We start from the raw sequence: 20,340 nt of genomic DNA, 5'->3' as shown, positions 1-20,340 counted from the left end.
TCATAAACAGGCACCAGTGCAGTTACACATGACAGAGATGGCATCCTGACTAGGCAGCAGTGAGATAAAGGGCAAAGAAAAACTACTAATCCATTCATGAACTGAAAAAGTGGAGCAATAGGATTATACAGAGGAGTTGAGTTGCCCCCATTCATACCAATTTGACTCTATTGAAATTAGATAAATGAAACTGCAGAAATTAAATGGAAGAATTCAGATTAAAATGAGACAATCCCTAACTACTGGAAATCCAACTTCCAGCTTTGCAAACGAAGTCAACAGGATAACAGTGTCCTGCTGAAACCAAAACTAAAGTGTACACACAGACTAAAAAATTGCAAGCACTTTTTGATCCATTGCACTGAGCAACACAAACATGATTACTTATGCTTGCCTTCATCTTACATTTAACAGGTTAACTCAAATCATGCTAAAAATCTTTTACTTAGGATTGGTTTTCAGCTATCTCTGTTAAGGCAAAGTTGAAACCTAAGAAAACACTGTACAACTAAAAACAGACTAAAACAAAGAAACTAAACTTTCATGTGCAAGGGGCAGAAGAGTCAGCAAGTTGACACAGCAAGAAAGTTGCAGCACTGCTGTGAACTCACTGCCCACATTCCTGCATAATCAGAAGACTCATTTTTGCTGAGGCAACCTTGGAGATATTTCATCAGTTACATGACACCAGCTCTTCTAACTCCTTCAAAGGAACATCACTGTCATTAAGTAATTTCCTTTGCTTAAGAATAAGAAGTCTTTGACCTCCAAAAAGACTGAAGAGAAGCCAAACTATTTCCATGTGTTGGGTTTTGCAGTCGTTTTAGACCAGATAAAACTAATACCTCTAGACAGATCTTCATCACTGCTTCCCTAGAGCACCTTACCATCCTCCCTGTATGTGAGCCATAAGCCCAGCAGTAAGAGGCATTTCTAAATTATCCAAAACCAGCAAGTTACCAATGCTAAATGACATACTTGTAGTTGTTTTCACCTGTAGTATTAAGACTGTATGTAAGACAGAATGCCAGTTCAAGTTCTTCTAGAGCAACTGGTTTAAACTGTGCCAAAACATAAGCCACTTTGGAAGTAATAACTTAATTGCTCAAAACCCCACATCACCAACTTGTCCTTTAAGTGGGTTATGAAATGAAAAATGCAGGCATCTGCTGGCTCAGCAAGGCTATTCAAAACATGAAAACAAAGCCCTGGCCTTTTTCTCATTTTGGCCTATCAAAGTACAACACCACCACAAGCTTCTTTTTTTGGTTTTTTTTTTTCTTCCACTGAAAACATTTAACTACATATGACTGAGACAGTTTGAAATTCAGGAAAGAATGAACTGTGCTTCTTTCTCAGCCAGAAAATGGAGTGTCCTCATGAGCACAAGCTATGCAACCCACCACTGCTGCTGAGAGCGCTTAAAGAACAAAAATAAAATCACAGAGGGCACCTTCCTCTTGCCTTTTCCTCAAACTAGGGTGTAGGGAGGGAAGAATTGACTTCCTTGCTCATTCTCAGCCACACTTGCCCCTCTTACCAGCTCAGGCAATCCTGTGGCCACAAGTCTTTTTGGCCTGCCTTTGGGAAGCAGGTACATCTGGGACAGCAAAAGCAACACCACAGAGTTTGAAATGTCCAGCAGCTCAACTGAACCGAGTTTTACATGGAACTACACCTTTGTGATTTTTCATAGATGAAGGAAGCTGGTGAAGCTACCTAATTACAAGAGAGAGCAAGGAAGCAAAATCTGACTAAAAGGGTAATTGCTTTTCATTCAGGCTCCCAAGACAATGATTCCATTATTAATATTTAAAAGTCATGCCTTCTCTTTCAAGTTTGGTTGGGGAAAAAAGAGTGGCATAGCTATCAGCTATTCAAAACCTTCTGAAAAAAAAGAGAACTACACCTTTAACCCAAACAGAGTGCAGAAAAATAAGAAGTCTCCTTTTTATTACCCAGATTTTAAAAAAATAAAAAAACCCACCAAACCAAATAAACAATCAACCAAAAAAAGAAGAAAAAATCATCAAAGAAAAAAAAAAGCACACCCCACAACCTAAAATTCCCATTTAAACAAAGATATAGCAAAACTTCAAGATAAAAAGCATCTGTGGTGGTTAGTATCTGGCACCACAGCTCTCTGGAATAAAGCAGCTCTTCAAGGTTCAGTTTGTGTTTACATCTCAAGAGAAAAGATTAGTAAAAGCATGGAATATGAAACACTAAGTAAAAGACCAGCATTCAGTCTTCCCTGAAGAAGGTTTTTGGTTTATTTTGTTTAAGAAAAGTGCAAAGACAAGAGAAACTACCATCAAGTTCATGTTTCACAACTTCCATATCCTACACATCTCACTGTATAAAATCAAAATATATCACAAAAAACACAATTTAAAACAACTTCAGAACTACACTTTACATTGCCTATAATCTTGAAGAGCAAATGATGCCCACCTACATTAGCTATAATTAAAACAAATACTTCACCTTATGGCATGTATTTAAAGAAATATTTCAGGCTATCAGAAGTCTTCAGAGAACTGAAACAACAGATTCTGCAAATCCTGATGGCTTGCAATGTACTATTTTCATACTTTCATAAACAGTAGTTACACATGAGATTTAGATGCCATCACGAAGATAATGAAAATAAAGATTTCAACAAGAAAAGCTGCTTCTTACAATCTCTCTAGTGTAGTGCAGTGTTGTTTATGCTGCCCTTAGCACAGATATTTCATGACCCTTGTAGATGTTTTACAATGGTGCTTTGCTTTAAAATAAAATCCAACAAGTATATATATGAAATATAAGTATGTATGAAATGCCTGTGTTAAAAACTATAGGTTTGGGGGAAACAGAAATATACATTTGCATAGAACAGGACAACAAATTTCTGTAATGGTGAATTTATTTTGCATTATTTTACTCCATCTTTCATCTTCCAGATGAGATTGGAAAAACAGGGATTTCAAGGGTTTATCAACTATTCTCCTTGATGAAGCTGCAGAAAGCTTTGCTTGTGGAAATATTCTGAGAAGTAGATAACTTACAATGACACTCTGGTGTGCAGAACGTTTCCAAACTACGCTCTAGCCTTCACAGAACTTTCCTACACAACACTGAGAAGATCTTACTTGACACACTGATAGAAAAGGAAGCAAACATACTGACTAGTAGACAATACCAGACAGAAAGCAATACATATCATCAGTAAGAGCACTCGAAGTCTTATTTTAGCAGCAGTGATCACTCTTGGCTGCAGAATCACAGCCAGCACCTGTAATTTCTAAAGCAATAAGCATGAATGATCAGAGTGGAATGCCTAGGCAACAGGTCACATTATTAAAGGACAGAAGAATAAACACAGCTAAATACTGCCTATTGGAAGCTAAGGAAACCTATTAAGAGAAAAACAAGGTGACTTAAAGCTGGGAGAAGAGGAAAAACGCATGAAAAGCCAACACCTTCAAAGGGAAAGATCCATATTCTAGGCAAGGAATAACCTGTAAAAGAGTACATAGCACACTCACTAAGAAGTCTACAGAAGCAATTTGAGGCTCAGATTCAAAGCAGAGTTCTGTAGCTTACAACAGCCTTTCTTCACACACATTAACAAAAATTTCCTAACAAAATTCCAAAGACAGCAGGATAGAACCTTGACATACCTTCTGCCATTACAACCATATCAAAGAACCAAAGCATAACACTCCTCCCAAAAGGAGTTAGACTATACATCAGAGCATCTGCTCTTCAATTAGGAAAGCTTGAAAACTCAAGATCTCATATTTTCATTAAAATATTTGCTATAAAATTTCATTTGAAAATGAGTGATCACCACAAACAGAAAAATTCCAAAGAGGAAACAATTAAAGCGACTTCCCTATGGCTTAGCAGCTATTTTGACCCAAGACACTCTCCAGTTTTACACACCTAACACACCACAAAGTGACCGTGTATCTGACCATTCTAGATAAATTTTGTTGGCAGACACATAGCAATCAAGCAGCAGGAGTCACTAACAGAGCTCCAGAAGGGCATAACAGAGGTGCTAGTACAGTATGAACAGATTTGTAGTGTTCAGGTGCAATCTGTATTTGTAACAGGCCACAGTCTTGCATTTTTCATTTTCCTGCTCACCACAGCTATCATCTCACTCACACTCAGACTTGTTATAGAAACAGGGTAAAGTACATAAGGACAAAATTCATCCTCAGCCTCATTTCTCAGCACACATCAATACCCACTGGTATGACCACTACCCTACTCAGCAGAAATAGGGGAGGAGGAAACTCCACTACAGAAGTCAAAGCTATGGGGCTGAGGGGAGAAAAGCAGAGCAAACATTACTTGTACCTTACATAATTTGTCTCAGTGTGTCAAGCAGAAAATCTCCTTCCTGTCACCACATCAATTCTCAAACAAATATTCACAGCATAAACATAACCACCTGCATCTTCCCACATGTTCCCTCTGCACTACAAGTTGTGCCCATGAGCTGCCACATACTTTGGGAGCTACAGCCAAAAAAGATATAAGGGATTGTACCTGTAACATAACTGTTGGGGAAAAAAGAGAGGAAAAGGAGGGAATAAATAGCACAGCACTGTATGGCACAGAACTGAATATGCAGCAAGCAAATCCAACTGGAAGCCTTTGATCACACAGTGCCATTCCTCTATCACTTTACCAGAAATAGAGGGAAGACTGATGAGGGATTTTGGAACTTCAGATTTAAGCCACAGATGCAAATGTGCAGTGTACCCTCTCTCTCAGGAGAACTTGATATTCACAAGGATGTCACCTAGAACCAAGACCACCAGACAATGAAAGTTAGCTCTGCAGGTAACACCTGCTCCAAAACACCACTGGCCTTCCAGGTCCAGCCTCACTTCCATCCCTCAAACCCCCTGCTATAAAACACAGTGTAACCATCCCGTCCTCTTTTCTCAAACACATTCCTGTTGGTACTCTTCCACATCATCCCCCTCTCTGCCACACAACTGCGTAGCTCTGTGACTGTACTGTCACTGCTGGGAGCAATTCCTAAGCTTGGTACCGCATTTGCAAGACCCTAAACTAAACCCAGGAACTAAAGCCTGTCAAGGCTTACACTGGTTGAACTTCTGACCTGCCTGCAACTGCTCCTTGATTTAGCTGTGACAGCAATTTCTCTAATTAATCAGGTGCCTATGCCAAACTGTTCTACTTTTGTTTACCGGGCATGCTGCAACCATCGTTTCATATAGAATCAGTGACAAACAGTCACTGCACAGAATGAGATATTCACAAGTCCACAACAATAATGTAGTGTAGACAAATACAGGCCTGGTATGGGAGCAGTGGCCTTGGGGAAGGGAAGAGACAAGACACAGCAGGACACAGACATATGGGATAAACAGAGATGGTTTCTACAGACTCACTCCTACAGACACAGGATGCTCCACAACTTGAGAGACGCTGGCTAAAAGAAACGCAGACCTAAAGAAATTTGGTTTTAGGGGTAACAAACAAGAAAGAAATAGTATTTAATACAGTGTCTTTCTATTATTTGGATGTATTGTGGAACTAGCCAGTGGAGGTAGCCAACCACAAAGCTTCATTGAATAATCAGTGAAAAGCAAAGTCACATTAACAAGCTTATAAAAACGATCTCAAGTGGATCCTAGAGAGAGGAAGATGAAACCACAACCATGAGAAATCACACGCACGCAGTGAAGGACACCTGACGCTGACAGCTCTCTGCAGCAGCTCACCACTACCAGGATGAAACCACTGACCTTAGGACCTGGCAACAGGGAGCACAACTACTGTATCTGCATTATTGTCCTTTCTTTTTGCAACACTGAGATCTGATGTAATAATAATTAGGCTCTCAAGAGTTCAATTATTCTAACAAGAAATTCTTGACCTTTCCTTTAAGGTATGCTTCCGTTTTTTAGACACAAACGACATTTTATGTGTGGCACACCAGAGAGGCCGGTGTTGAGTAATTTACACAGAGAAATATGTGCAGAGATACACAGAGAGAACAAAGTATCCAGAAGGCACCAAGACTCAAAGTGATCCCTGCACACCAGCCACTATCCATGAAACAGCCCCAAGAAGCAGATTTTCAGTACCCAAAGGTTTTTCCACACATCTAGCATCTACCACATTGTGTACAAAGACAGGCACTAGGTCTTCATTCCCTTAGAGCACAAATATCCAGCCCTTCCCCCTTCTTTCTCAAGTCACACTCAACTCACCTCCTCCCCAGAGCTGCTCCCAAAATATTCCTGTGAAATACAGCCCATGAAACAAGTTGATAATGACACTAAAAGCAACACACATGGCATGGCAAAAGGCATCAGGAAAAACAGCCAGAGGAAAATACCTCACTGAGAAAATACTCATTATCCAGAAAGGACAAGCAAAACTAAAACAGTTTATACCCTAACCTGATAGAGTAACAACCTTAAGTAAGCATCAGTACATGCCTAAGTAATAAATTCTCAGAGATTCAATAGTATTTTTGACACAGCTGTCATGGGGAGAAATTCTAGAGAAACACTTAATGGCTCAAGGAAAAAAATGCTGTAGTTACTAGTTCATACACGTTTCAAGACATCAGTTTTCATTTAACTAACTGTCACTATTAAAAACTAAAAACACTCTTTAAACTGATTGTTTCTTTGAATTATTACTTTGTAGTGACAAGTAAAAATACATTCTCTCTTGCTAGTGTATATATACACAATGTCATTTTGTCAGCATTCCATATGGCTAATACAGCTGCCTTTACAGGAAACTCTTCCACACAAAAAAGTTCACAGATAGGGCATTGTTCACGACTGTATGAATATAACGACAGAGGCGACTCTCTTATCCTCCAACCACTAAAACATCCACCATCTGCATTCATTAAGCAAGCACACGAAACGTACAGATATCAGTGTCACAGCACGATCTACAGCACTAACGCCCAGCAAGAGATAAAAAATACTAAAGAAACCCACATTTGAATCACTTCAATTGCACTAAGCAGCTATTTTTCAGCTGGAAATCGAGCCGCCTCCCCTTTCAGGGACAAACACATGCACGGCCGGGCCGAGCCGGGCCTGGCGCGCCCCGCCTGCGATGAGGCCGCGAGCCCCGGCCGGGCCCGGTGCCTGACTCAGCGCCGTGTGGGCCGTGTCACGCCGCCACGGGCGGCCCGGTGCGGGGGTCCCTGCGGCGGGACCGGGGAGCGGGAGGGAGTTTTCCCGTATCCCTCACCTCTCCTCGCTGCGGTTCTTCTGCTTCTTGCCCATGGCGGCGGCACCGGCGCGCGCGACCCCTCACCGCTGACCGCGCGCCGCCCCGCGCGCCGCCCCGCGCATATGGCACCGCCGCGCGCCGCGCACGCGCCTGCCCCGCCCCCGGCCCCGCCCCGCGGCCTTCGCGCGCGAGCGCTCCCTGTCGGCCGGAGGGGGAACGGGCCCGGTGCCGGCCGCTCCAGAGACCGACCGGCTTTGTAAAACCAGCCTTGTTCGCCTCCGTTTGGACGTCAGGCAGCCCCCGGAAAATGTCTTAGTGACGCCCCGAATCTTGTAGCTTCCCTCCTGGTCCTCAGGCAGCCCCGGGAAATATCTAAATTATGCCCCCTGTCGGTAGTTTCCCCCCAGCCCTCCTGCCTTCCCAGGGGCCCCAGCACTTCGTGTCAGGACTGTGGCCTGTTTGGCCATGAAACCTGACTGATAGTCAAAATAAACATGTTTGAAAAGTTTTGTCTGGAGGCAAATGGGACAGCCAAGCCAAAGTGGGGGAATGGAGAGGCTAAGGGGGAAGTTTTTACGGAGCAGGGCAGCAGTACAAGGACCGGGAAGTAATTTTGGTGTGGGACATGCCTAGGACACTTCCCTGGACTCTGCTGGTCCGCCATCCCCAGCCCCGGCTACCTTGTAGGCGAAGTGTAAGCAGAACAGTTCCATCTACCCTGAGGTGACTTCCCTTCTTCCCTAACAGGGAGGGCCTGGGAAGCAGCACGGGGTTCACGGCAACGATCTCATGGAGCTCCAGGAATGGGAGATATTTAAAATATCCCCTTTGCCAGTTTTTCTCAGTGCACAAACTTGTCCCTCCCGCTCCCCTCCAAGGAGCCTAGGGAGCGCACACGCCCAGGAAAGCCCTGCGGGGCGGGTGCCGACGTTCAGAGAGACAGCGCGGAAGGGAGGCAGCAAACACCGTGTACCGGGGCGGGGGGGCTCTCAGGTGCGACCTCACCTGCTTGGGGCCGCCTTCCTCCGGAGCAAAGCAAGACGGAGCTGAAATAACAGCGCTCACAGGCGGCACAGACATCGTTTTATGTATTTTATTAAATAGGCTTTGAGAGCTGCACGTGTTGTTGTTGCCATCACCCTGCCGCTGTTACCCTTCGAGGCTCGCTGTTCTCCGCACCCTTCAGCCTCAGGATCCACTTCCGTGCTGCTTCTCTCCCTAGCACCCTGACTTCTTCCTTCCCTCTGCCTTTATACAGCTGTAGCTCCTTATCAGTGTCTCCCACCCAGGCTCCCAGGCGACTGCAGATAAGGCCGAGTTTATCTTCCTACCGCGCCTTCTCCGTCAGCACATTTCGGTACCGGGGAGCCAGATTTCCAAGAAAGAAGAAAGCAGAACACGTGTGTTCGGTTTTTTTTTTTATTGATGTTGGTTTGGGTTTTTTTTGTTGCTGTTGCTTGCTTTTAAAAAAAAACACGCTTTAATATCCCAATATTTATATCAGCGAATCTTCCACCGCACTCACCGGAATAAGCAAAGAGGCGGCGAGCCGCAGCTGCTGCAGCACAGCCCGGTTCTCGGCGAGAGCGGCACGGCTCCCGCAGCGTGACTTACCTCACACCATCGCTCCGGGGCCCGGCCCCGCCGCTCCCGACCGCCGCACCGCGACGGGGTCGGCCTCGGCCTCACGCCCAACCCCAAGCAGGAATCCCCCAGAGAGCAGCGGCAGCGCCCCCTCCGCAGCCGCCAGACCGCCTACGCGATGGGAAAGTGAGTTGGAAGCAAGGGGCGTGCTCTGCCCCGCCCCTCGCAAGCACGGTGGGAGAGGGAACTGCAGCGCCCCGGCAAGTGGGTGCTGGCGGAGGCGGGGACGCCTCGGGGTGGAGCTGCGGTGGCGTGGAGGGTGGGGCGGCTACCTCGGGCGAGCCGTGCTCCTCCCGCGGAGCGGGCAGCCTCCAAACTGGCGGCTCCTGCCCGCAGGTGCGGCCTATATACGCACGCACACCCACACGCGCACACACGCACGCCGGCGGGGCGCGCACCCGCAGGCCCGCGGCCAAGTCAGCACGTCGGGGGCGGGGGGGGAGGGAGGGAATAGTTCCGCGGGTGCGCGCGCAGCCTCTCCCAGGGGTGCGCGCCCGTTTTCCCGGCCAATCAGCGCGCCGGGGGGGGTTCCACGCGCGCGCGGTCCGCCCCGCGCTGACTCTCGCGATAGCGGCGGAGGGGCGCGGCCGGCGCGCGAGGAAGCGGAGGGTGAGCGGTGGGTGCCGGGACCGGGTCGTGATTGCGGCCGCGAGCGGTGACACCACCAGCACCGCGCCCGGGGCGGGCGGGGCGGCGCGGCGCCCCTGCACAGCTCATCCTGAGCCGGGTGGGTGCTCTGTCTGTGGCGTTGTGTGTAGCGACTCCGCGGGGAGAGGCATGCAGCGCCTGCGCAGTGCCCCCACCGTGTGCCGGGACCCCGGCGCCCCTTCCCGGCCGAGCGGCGGAACCGCGTCCCCGCCGGTAGTGCCGAGGCTCCCGGCTGCGCAGGAGAGGTCTCTTGGCACGCGGGGTTCCGCGACTTGGGAGGCGGGAGAGCGCTGGGCACCTGGGATTGCGGTGGGCACTGGCGGGGGTCCTGTTTTTCTGGAGAACGAGCCTCCCTTTGCCCTAACTGAGAAGGGTCTTTCCATCGCCTGGAGACCTGCTGGCCTCTGATCTTCGCCGGCAAGGTTCATATTCCCCCTGGAAGCACAGGAAAGGGGGAGGGCGAGCAGACTTTGTGGTTAGCGGCTTTGGGAGGAGGGAGGCAGAGCGAGTGTGGCAGTGACGCGTGTGTGCGGGCCGGGCACTGCTGCTGCCGCGATCTGGGTGCTTCTCCCGTCATTATTTAGAATTTCTCTTGCCTATGTGTGCAAGGTGTTCACGAAGCCAGTGAGTGACGCTGACAGTTCTCCTGCTTTGAAATAGAGCCAAGAGTACCCTGGAACCCAAACTCAGCACTGTCAGATCCGTGGTCAGCAGGTTGAGAGTCTGAGTAGGGTGGCTGTGCACTGTCACTGTTTCAAAACTGTCAGTCACTACACTGATAGTTTTCTGCAGTATAAGTTTATTGGGGATAGCAGTCGATTGTGTTGTCACAACTCTTCATGCATTCTGGTTTTGTATTTTTTATGTGTTTGGGCAGGGAGAACTTTACAGAAAATTATTTTTGCTGTGTTTCTTCACGCAGCAATTAGGTAGTGGCTTTTAAATCCTCTTGCTGGCTGCCATAGGGTGCTGTTTGCAATAGCAATTTTCTGGAACTAATTAAAGCAGTGTATTGGCCTAGAGCATTTGCTGTTGAGCACCTTGTCTTTGTTGTAGCTGAGGAGAGGAGTGTTAACTTGGATTTAAATATGTTAATGTGCCTGAGGAGCTTAAAGTAATTGCATCTAAACTACTGGCACAAACTTACATACTGGGCGTTGCTTAGACTTGTTCTGAGGCATCTTATACCTCCTCCCAGCAGCTTGGAGCTTTCCAACTGAATCTTCTTGTTTCAGAATATTTGTAAAAGTAGGTACATCTGGCTCAGGATGAGCATCCTTTTGGAATAGGTGAACTTTTCTTCTTTATGTTAGCAAGCAGTTTTAGGTTCCTGTGTACTTTCAGAAGCTGCCTTTGCAGCTGAAATAATAGGACTTGACTTGTATATTTGCCGTCTGTGTTCATCATGAAAGTATTCTCCAAAGTGGGTTCCAGTAAGAACCGTCTGCTAACTACTCCTGTCTTCAAATAGCAGAGCACTCTGTTTTTCTCTGGTGTGAACTTCAAGAAAGGAGAGATCAGAGTTTTAATTAAGTGTTTGTGTAAATGTTAATTCCTTGTATCACTGTTTCCACAGCTCTGAAGAGACCACTTTCCAGCTAAAGATGGCTGCTGATACCCCTGTTGATATCCTTCAAAAAGTTTTGGAGAATGAAATACTTCAGTCAGCCAAGGTTGTGGAAGAACATCTGGATGCTGAAATACAGAAGCTGGATCAAATGGATGAAGATGAATTGGAACACCTTAAACAGAGGAGGCTTGAGGCACTAAGAAAGAGCCAACAGCAGAAACAAGTAATTTCTGTAGTATAGACTCTTGATGTGTAGAGTGTAACAGACTTTTTGGAAACCCTTGGGAAATTGTATGTGTGAACTAAGTTTTTTGGGGTTGTTTAGTTGGTTTTGTGGGTTTTTCCCTCTTTCTCTCCTTTCTGTGCTTATTAATTTTGAATTATCCAGGAAAGTGTCTGTCCACATGTGCATGCTTTGTTGTTTTTTAATAGGAGGAAAGAAGCACCTCTGTGATTGTTACAATAAGGATAGAATAACGACTCTCTACAGAGATTTGAGTGTGTCTGTGTTCACTGAACTTTGGTATCTTGAAGCATGAGTCCTGTAGGCAACCTAACCATAAAGCTTTAGGCTCCTTCTGAAGCGTCTTCCTTCTGAAGCTTCTGAATTGTAACTTATAGCATGTGATATGTGCCATCTGTTAAGGTATTTTGCAGAAGGGTGAAACGGGATTTTTCCATGTTCCTAGGCTGGAATCATTTGTCACACTCCTCCTAAGCCAATGAAATGTTGTCTTGGTATGACTGCTCATTTCCTCTTACAGGAAGGAATCTCCTTCATGTCAAATGAGGTCTTTATGCTCCCTCAGAGCTCTTTTTGAGCAATAGTTTACACCATAATTTTGGTAACATGGTGTCAGACCTGAGTTTTAAGTAGGGAAGCTGCAGGTTTCTCAGCCTATTCCATCTGAGCTAACCTAAACAACAAATTGATTGTGGTGGGGGAGAAGTGACTTGGCTGAAAGGAGATGCCTGGCTGTAATGGAGTCCTTAAAAGCAGATGCCAGACTTTGCAATGGGAATGCAGTGATTTTGCCATGGCAGGGCTGGGATGCTGGAGGACAGGCAGTGCCAGCAGCTTTGGTTCTGTAAACACAGGAGTAGAGAAAGGGGCACACTATTCGCTTGTCTTCAGAAGTTCAGTGTATATTTGTTTCCAGTGTTTACCTTTTTCAGAAGTTGTAACAGTTAGATGTCCTTGGATGTGAACATGTGATAGATGTCATGCAAAAACTTTTTCATGTCATTTGGTCTTAAGTCACTGTTCTCACACACTTTCAAGTGCAAATGTGAGGTAGGATACTGCTCAGTAAAAGGAGTGTGCTGTCACACTACTCTGGAATAAATCTGTGGAGGGGAATTAATGCATAATCACTGTTGAGGGATCAGTGAGTTCTTGATTTGCATCATGATGACTTCTTCATATGCTCATACATCCATGAATTTTTAATGTATACAATATTCAGGAGATTCTTTGTTCTGTCCTGATTTAGCTTACAGGATGTCTTTGGTTTGATTGGAAACCTTTTTCTTTCACCTTTGTAAGACAAAACTGCAAGATTAAGAGCAGTGATTTATCTAAAATTTCCCCCCACATTGGAAAATGAAGGGCTTTTTGTCCAGTTTTGTCATACTGCACTACTTCTAATAATTTAGATTAGTTTTTATTTGTTTAAATACATTGCAATTAACTTTTAGTAATGTAGAGGCTGTGGGTTTTTGCTAAGTGTGTTCGTCCAAAATGTGGAAGATTAGCTCTTTGGAAACTGTATTTGCACACTTAATCAGACAGTTTTTGAAGTTACCTCTAAATTTTAGCTTGTGGCATTCTCTTTCTCCATCAGTGTTATGACTAATGGTGCACATGTGTTTTCTGAATGATTTTCTGTGAGCCTGGTTCATGTTAAGATCCCTTCAGTGTGTATATGACAGGAAAAAATAATCTATTGCAGATGAATTAGTAGGCTTTTTTCCTCACTGTTTTTTTTAATAGAGTGAAAAATTAAATTTATTTAGTTTATGTAATTACTTGACTATATTTAAGATGGGTTCTTTGAGTACACAAGAAACGTGTTCAAATGCCAAGAGTTTTTGTTGTATTCTTTGAACTAGTCTTGTCTTATCAAGAGGCTGCATTGCAGAATTTTATGTAGCCTTGTACAAGATTTGTATTTCCAAATAAGGTGGGTGGCCTTATCTGTTTATTTTCAAAATAAAACTAAAGGGGAGGAAGTAATTTGTTTTTCCACTACTGTATGAAATGGGTTTTCACTACAGGCCCCTCTTCCAAAATGGACGTTTTCTCAAAGCTGTAGAGTTTGCACAACACATAGACTAACAGCCTCCATACTAATTATTTGCTTTTATATTTTCCCAAAGGAGTGGCTTTCAAAAGGACATGGAGAATATAGAGAAATCCCAAGCGAGAGAGACTTTTTCCAAGAAGTCAAAGAAAGTAAAAATGTGGTTTGCCATTTCTATAGAGATACAACGTTCAGGTACAGTAAATAATCTTGCTGAAGAAAACTTCTGTTTAAAGATATCTACAAAAATAGATGTGGTTTTTTGTTCTTTCAAATCCTACTCGTGAACAGGCATTTTTAGATTTATTCACATTGCTTCATTATAAATGAAGTACTTTTCAAGATACTTGATTTTTTAAATGTATTTTTTTCCACTACAGTTAATCTGAACAGGATTTGACAACAATTAATGCTGTACTACATAGTTGATTAGAACATAGATGTATAACCTCTTTGACAATATTTGAGAGACTGCTGTGTTTCATTATTGATTTAGTTTGAGGAAGCCAGGTCTGTAAATGTAGACCATACAAGAGCAGCATTTCAAGAAGATGCCTTTGGTTATTCTAGATAGAGATATTCTGGGTGGTTCTGGCAAACAGAAAAAAAAAATAAGACCAAAATCTTGTCTAGGCATCTTGAGAATTTAACCTTTTACTTTGAAAGGATCAGTTGCGCCTGCTTTCCCTTTGTGCCTGTGCCTTTGTGATTCTGTCCCTTTTTTTAGAGTGTGAGACATCTAAATCTGAGGAGATGTACTTACTCAGAATAGGAACCCAAACTAAGATGTCCCACTTCCTTGGAAGAATTTCAGAAGTTCTGGATTATAGGCTGTTCCTCACTGGGTCTCTCTCAATGTGTTCTGTTAAAATGCAGTTGCAAAGTAGAGTAGTTTATTGAAGGAGGAGCCAGTTGTCCTGGTTTTGGTTCTTTGGGGTTTTTTTTCCCCCAAAGGTGTTATGTTCTCCCTAGCTTATAGAATATAAACTGAAACAGCCTCTATGTGAGAAATTGAAAGAGGTCAAGGCTGGATTTTGCAATGAGATATATGTGTCCTACATTTCCTAAGTGTTAAAAGCAGTTCTGTTTGGCTGGTTTTTTTCTCAAGAGGGTGAAAGGCTGTCACTGCAAATAAAGTAAAGGTTTGGGTTCTTGTTTCTTGAATCAGCAAAGTCTGTAGGCTCAGACAGGAGAAGGAACTTTTGAGAAAGTGCTTTGTAAAGTGTGTCATGCTGGCAAACAGGTTGAAGCTCATGTGCTGAGTTTACCAACCACTGTATCAAGTTGCTTTCATCTTTGCCAGTCCAGCTTTTTGATCTGTTCAGCTCTCCTTTCGAGTTTAAGGACAGTCACATCACAGATGTGACTGTGTCACATCACAAAGTTCATGCAGCTAAGCCAAACTCAGACTATCCAGGAAGCTGAGATTGCAGGTGACAGTCCACAAATCTCTGTGATCTGACAAGTATTTTGAGCAGTTGATGTCACTGTCCCATAGCTGAGAAACAGTAATTGTATGCTCACTCCTTTTCCATGGCAACAGAGAAGCAAAGTGTTTTTGCCTTTAGCACTACTGTACAAAGCAGCCTGTGCAAATCACTTTTTTTTTAACTTACACTGAGTTACTGCATCTCAGCTGTGAAGGAAGTGACTGCAAAAATCCAAAACACTGTAACACGTTAAGAGTACTTCTCTGAAGAAATCTTCTATAGAGAATTTTTTTCCAGTTGATAAGCAGTGAAACTAGAGCTGGAACAATAGAAAGAAATGTCATCAGTAAGTGCAGGCCTCAAGAAATGAGCACGAGGTTTCCAGGCATATGGAAAGTAATTAGGAAGAAATTAGAGACAGGGATGGTATAATTGTACAGTAGAGGTGCTCCAGGCTGTTCCACTGTAAGTCATTAAATCCAGCTACCTCTGAAACATAGTTTCTCCTGAAACTAAATGCTCAATTACGAAGGTCATGTCTAAGTATTAACATGATAGAACTAGCTCTTTACTGCTGCTTTTGAACTTTCTCTCAAATGCTTATTCTTCAGCTTATTCATTCTAACACTCATATATTTTGGGTTATTTTTTCCACAGGTGCCAAATAATGGACAAACATTTGACTGTATTGGCAAAAAAGCACATTGAGACAAAATTCTTGAAATTAAATGCTGAAAAATCTCCTTTCTTGTGCGAGAGATTGCGCATCAAAGTAATTCCCACTCTAGCACTAATAAAAGATGGAAAAACACAAGACTACGTTGTGGGCTTTACTGACCTTGGTAACACTGATGACTTCACTACAGAAACCTTAGAATGGAGATTAGGCTGTGCAGACGTAATTAATTACAGGTAATTAAGCGTTTCATGATTCTTTTATTTTCAGATAAAGTACAAAGAGAATGAACTTGCAGACAGGAGAATCTGAAAGGTTGTAACTTCAATGTGTTGTACCCTAGAAGAGACATGTAAGAGTTTAATCTAATTACAGTAATTTCACGATTACAAGCCGCACCATTTTGACTAAAATTTTGCTCCCAAACCGGAAGTGCGGCGTACATTCAGGAATGGCTTATATATGAACAAATTTTGGAAATTTCCCAACCCGGAAGTCCGAGCCAGCAGCGGCCCCAGGTGGCGGGGCAGTGGCAGCGCTGCCCAGCCCCGGAGGGCGCGGCGGTGGCACTGGCCGGGCACGCCCCTCTCCCGCCTCCCGGCGGCAATGGCCGGGCACACCCCTCTCCCTCTTCCCGGCAGCACCGGCCAGGGACACCCCTCTCCCTTCTCCCAGCAGCACCGACCGGACACGCCGCTCCCCTGCCTCCCGGCAGCAGCGGTGAGCAGGGCTGGGGCTGCTCCCTGGCGGCCGCCCTGAGCAGGGTTGAGCCAGTAAACCCCGCCATCCCGCTGATTCTGTTACTATTTGGCAACTTTGTTGCACGTGGGTCCTCACTGCGAATGACAGAGAGGCTTATAATTGGGTGCGGCTTGTGTACGGACAAAGAACGAAATGTTTGCCAACACCCAGAGATGCGGCTTATACTCAGTGCGGCTTGTAATCGTGAAATTACTGTACTTAATCTGTGTGCTTCATCAAGGGAAAGAAGAGAATCTCTTTGGCAAAGTATTGAGACATTGTAATGAGTTTTGAGTTTTCCTTTTTGTAGAGTAATAAAAATAAACCCAGTTCTTGTCGTGAGGTGCATGGAGTAGCAGTGATGCTCTGATATGGCTTCAGAGTCATGCATCTAATGTAGTCCTATAGCATCTATAGATGCTTCATGTCACAGTTGCAATGCAATGAAGTCTGAGCATTTTTAATCCACTTCAGAGAAATCTCAGCAAGTCATCCCTAAACTGCATCTAAGCCAGTATTACATACATGGATATACTTTTTTCATCAACAAACAGTACTAAAAATGGAAAATAATTTGAGCAAGTGTAAATAAATTGAGTAACAGTACAATATAATCATCATAAATATCTTGTTAAAGACTACAGAACAAAAGGCAGTAGAACGTATCTGTCACCACAATAGCCTAACTATTTATGAAAATTCTGCTTTCCTTTCCAATATGGTTCAAATATAATCTCTCTTTTTAGGTTAATCTTGCTCTATTGTTTTGAATGTCTTTAGTGCTTTTTAAGTTTTAAATTTCATTAACTGCATTTATTTGAATGTCTAATGAGGTAAAATTTTGGCAAGAAGTATTGTATCTTAAAGCCAAAGAAACTACTGCTCAATTTGGCTTAGTAGCTGTTGAGCTTTGGGTGAAATTACTGAAATGTATAATTTTAAAACAACTGGTATTTCTCAGTTCAGTAAAAAGCAAATACACAGAGACAGCTTGGGTGCATATTCTAGACAGCAACAGCTTTTTATGGGAAAAATCCTTCACTGGAGTGATATCAAGCACCACTGAATTTGCTAAATATTGATACATTGGCTCATGGCATAATTTTACTTCTACTTGACTCTACTAGTACTGTGTAGGTACCAGCTCCTCATGGAGTGGGCCAGTTTTGTTTTTTGTTCATTTTGGCAGACCCTGCCTTTGCAACACAAGCCACGTTTCCACACTGCTCTGAAAGTAACATCCCACTCTCTGGAATTCCTGAAAAAGGCATAGGTCTCCTCAGAGCTTAGATATAGTTCTTTTCCTTCAGCGTGTGGGATAGCAGGTGGTGAAAGAGTACACTTTATTTAGGGGAAAAACTGCTCAGGTCAAGTTACTTACCCAAAATCAGATTCAAGTTGTGTGTTGATGTATGTAATTAAATCACGATCAGTAAACTGTATATTTAGGATTAGTATCAGCAAAATAGTGTTAACATTTTGTAAAGAACTACAGATTTCTAAACATCCCTTTATAGCTAATTCCAGAAGGTTGTAATTGTTATAATTGCTCACTCACTCACTGACACATGGATGCAAACCCCTCACAGGTCATTTGAGCAACAGCAGGGCACACCCTTTTATAACCAGCCAGAGGGGATTCCCCTCCTTGTGCAACCCTGCTGGAAGAGGAGCAGGTGCTCCAGCTTTGTGAAAACCTGCTGTTGCCAACAGGGACCACAGGTCCATTCCCATGGATGCACATGCTGGTGTGAGAGCCCCTGCAGGATCATGGGGCACTCTGAGGTGCGAGTTCCCCCACAGTCGTGTAGAAGATGTGCAGTCCTGTGGGGAAGCTACTCTGTCTGGCCTAGGCAGATATAGCACAAGGTGACTTCTGGCAAACCCCAGGTTTGACTCCCAAGTCCTCGTTAGCAGTATTTTAGCTTCTTTTTTACTGGTGGCTCCTTACCTGTTTTGAAAAGTCTCTCTGTAATTCCCTGGTTACAGTTTAATCTGACAGATGGTTGTCTTTAGTATGATCAGTTTGCAGGAAAAGCCTTTTCAGACAGTTTTTCTCTACAGCTTCACTCACAGGTGCTGTTTACTTTCACACTCCTGTCTTAACTCCAGTTATCCAGGCCATTTTGACCAGGATGTGCTATGCTAGCAACACCACAGTGCTGCTTAGGGTTGCTGTAGCAAGTAGGCACTGTGTTCTCTTAGAATGTGTTTTTCTGGAGAAATACATTCTAATTAGGTCATTAGAGATGATGCTTACTGTCTGTATGAATATGGCTTTAATCAGCTTGTCTTACCCTTTTTTGTAGTGGAAACTTGACGGAGCCACCTTTTCAAAGTCAAAAGAAATACGGAACAAGCTTTACAAAGCTGGACAAGAAGACCATCAGAGGGAAGATATATGATTCAGATTCTGATGATGACTAGAAGAGCCGCTAAATATATTTGTAAATCATCTTTTGTTTATGCGTAGTACATTTCTAAGAATGTTTTTTATAAAGCTTACTGCTTTTCATTACATCTGCACATAATTCTCATTTTTCTATACAGTTTTATACAGCTGAGTCACAACAGAAAAAAGCTTAAGTATTTTTTTTCCTCTTTTGGAAGTCGTTTATAATTTGAAAATCTTAGTCCTTCTAACTAAACGACGTGGCAAATGATGAACTTAAGCCCTTTGTCTTAAGTATAAGCTTATGAAATGTTTTGAAGTAACTTAGAAACAGCTGTATGAAGTCAGACCAAAGGTCCCTCTGGCCCAGGATCTGGTCTCAGTGGCTAAAAGGAGATGCACAAGGAAGAATGAAAACAGGGTCCAGATAGCAATGCTTCCCCACAATCTACTTTAAGCAGTGTATGGCTTGGGGAACACCATGTCTGAGAGCATTTGCTGCTTAAAATAATGGAAGAAAAATTTCTTTAAATCCTCTTAGTATCCAGGCATCCACATCATGTGGCAAGGAGGCTACAGTTACACTGTGCTGTGTGAGGAGCTACTTCATATTGTTTTCATTGAATCTGACAAGGGGTTTTTTTTCGTTTTTCTTTATTAAAGAAGGTAACAGGCACTTTTTAAAAAAAAATATTTTTTTCTCTCAGTTCCTCTTTCAGTTGTCTTTTTAAATTTATTTTTACTTACATTATCAGTAAAGCACCACAAAATTATTAGTAAAGAAATTGTGTATTTTAACAAACAATTGTTATCTTATGGTGCCATATCATGCCATTGAATAAATTAACTGCATTGCACTAGAAGTTGTAAAAGCAGTCATAACTTCTGAGAATTCTGAAATAAGAGAAATTATTTTTCCCCTTTTACCATCTACGAATGCTGCATGTTAGAGCTGATACAGCAGGTAATAGCACATAGCAACAAGCATTTTGAAAACAGCCTTGTTCACAGGTTTGTATCATTCTGTGGTTGTGAATGTGTGGATTTTATAGCAGATGCTTTGTACAAGAGAGTAGAATAGAGAAAAGTATTTGGGAGAAACCTTGATTGTTAAGTTTAGATATAGTGCTGCATACTGTGTACTGTTCTTCAGTTATGGACAGAATTTTTAAGAGAGATCCTCCTTGGACACAATGTAAAATTCCTGGCTAGGTGAACAGTTGATGAGTTTTCTTTTCATTTTCAAAAAAATTGTTTGCTTTTTGCTGAAGGACCCTTTTGAGGTGGTACTTTGAATGCAGTTGGTCCAAAAAGCAGTGAAGTGGGTCTAACCAGTCTTGCTGCCTTGTAATAGAGAACACTTGTGATTGGGCCAGCCCAGCAATATATCTCTTTAAGTTTAGAAAATTATATTTTATTTCTGTTCATGTACATTGAAATAAAATTATTTTCATTCTAACGTTGACTACTGCATCCTTTTTCGAAGAAGGAGATCTAGATGCTGTGGATTAATTTCTCCATCAATAAACTCCATCAGAAAGTGCGTATGAGCCCTTTCTAGATTTCTAATAGGCGATACACAGTTCTGTCTTAACATACAGGATCACTTTGAGAACACAATCAGCTTAAGATGTACACAGCTGTCTGTTGATCTAGGAGATGCATAAAGGAGACTTGCTTCACGTTGATCTTTTTAATGC

General features: G+C 43.2%; 2 protein-coding genes across 5 annotated transcripts in view; one reads left to right on the top strand and one right to left on the bottom strand.

Annotated features, from left to right (window-relative positions):
* Nucleotides 1-7,353, bottom strand: part of EIF5B (eukaryotic translation initiation factor 5B) — a 36,054-nt gene extending 28,701 nt beyond the window's left edge. Inside the window, exon 1 of the mRNA XM_033052253.1 lies at nt 7,255-7,353. Within this exon, the coding sequence (XP_032908144.1) occupies nt 7,255-7,289 (35 nt within the window). The 5' untranslated portion in view covers nt 7,290-7,353. The remainder of the gene's footprint in view (nt 1-7,254) is intronic.
* A 945-nt stretch (nt 7,354-8,298) lies between these two features.
* TXNDC9 (thioredoxin domain containing 9) lies at nt 8,299-20,099 on the top strand. Of its 4 annotated transcripts, none has more exons than XM_042779067.1 (5): nt 8,299-9,006; nt 11,105-11,321; nt 13,478-13,596; nt 15,489-15,743; nt 18,558-20,099. In XM_042779067.1, the coding sequence occupies exons 1-5, from the start codon at nt 8,999-9,001 to the stop codon at nt 18,673-18,675; spliced, it is 717 nt and encodes a 238-aa protein (XP_042635001.1). In that variant the 5' UTR covers nt 8,299-8,998; the 3' UTR covers nt 18,676-20,099. The 4 variants fall into 4 exon arrangements, with proteins under 4 accessions (XP_042635001.1, XP_032908921.1, XP_032908923.1 ...); XM_033053030.1 differs by lacking the exon at nt 8,299-9,006 and adding an exon at nt 9,427-9,489; XM_033053032.1 differs by lacking the exon at nt 8,299-9,006 and adding an exon at nt 9,458-9,496.
* Nucleotides 20,100-20,340: the final 241 nt, after the last annotated feature.

Source organism: Catharus ustulatus, chromosome 2 (genome assembly GCF_009819885.2).
Source record: "Catharus ustulatus isolate bCatUst1 chromosome 2, bCatUst1.pri.v2, whole genome shotgun sequence".
NCBI lineage: Eukaryota > Metazoa > Chordata > Aves > Passeriformes > Turdidae > Catharus > Catharus ustulatus.
Note: the sequence above shows the minus strand (reverse complement) of the source record. Positions and strands in the feature narration are given on the sequence as shown.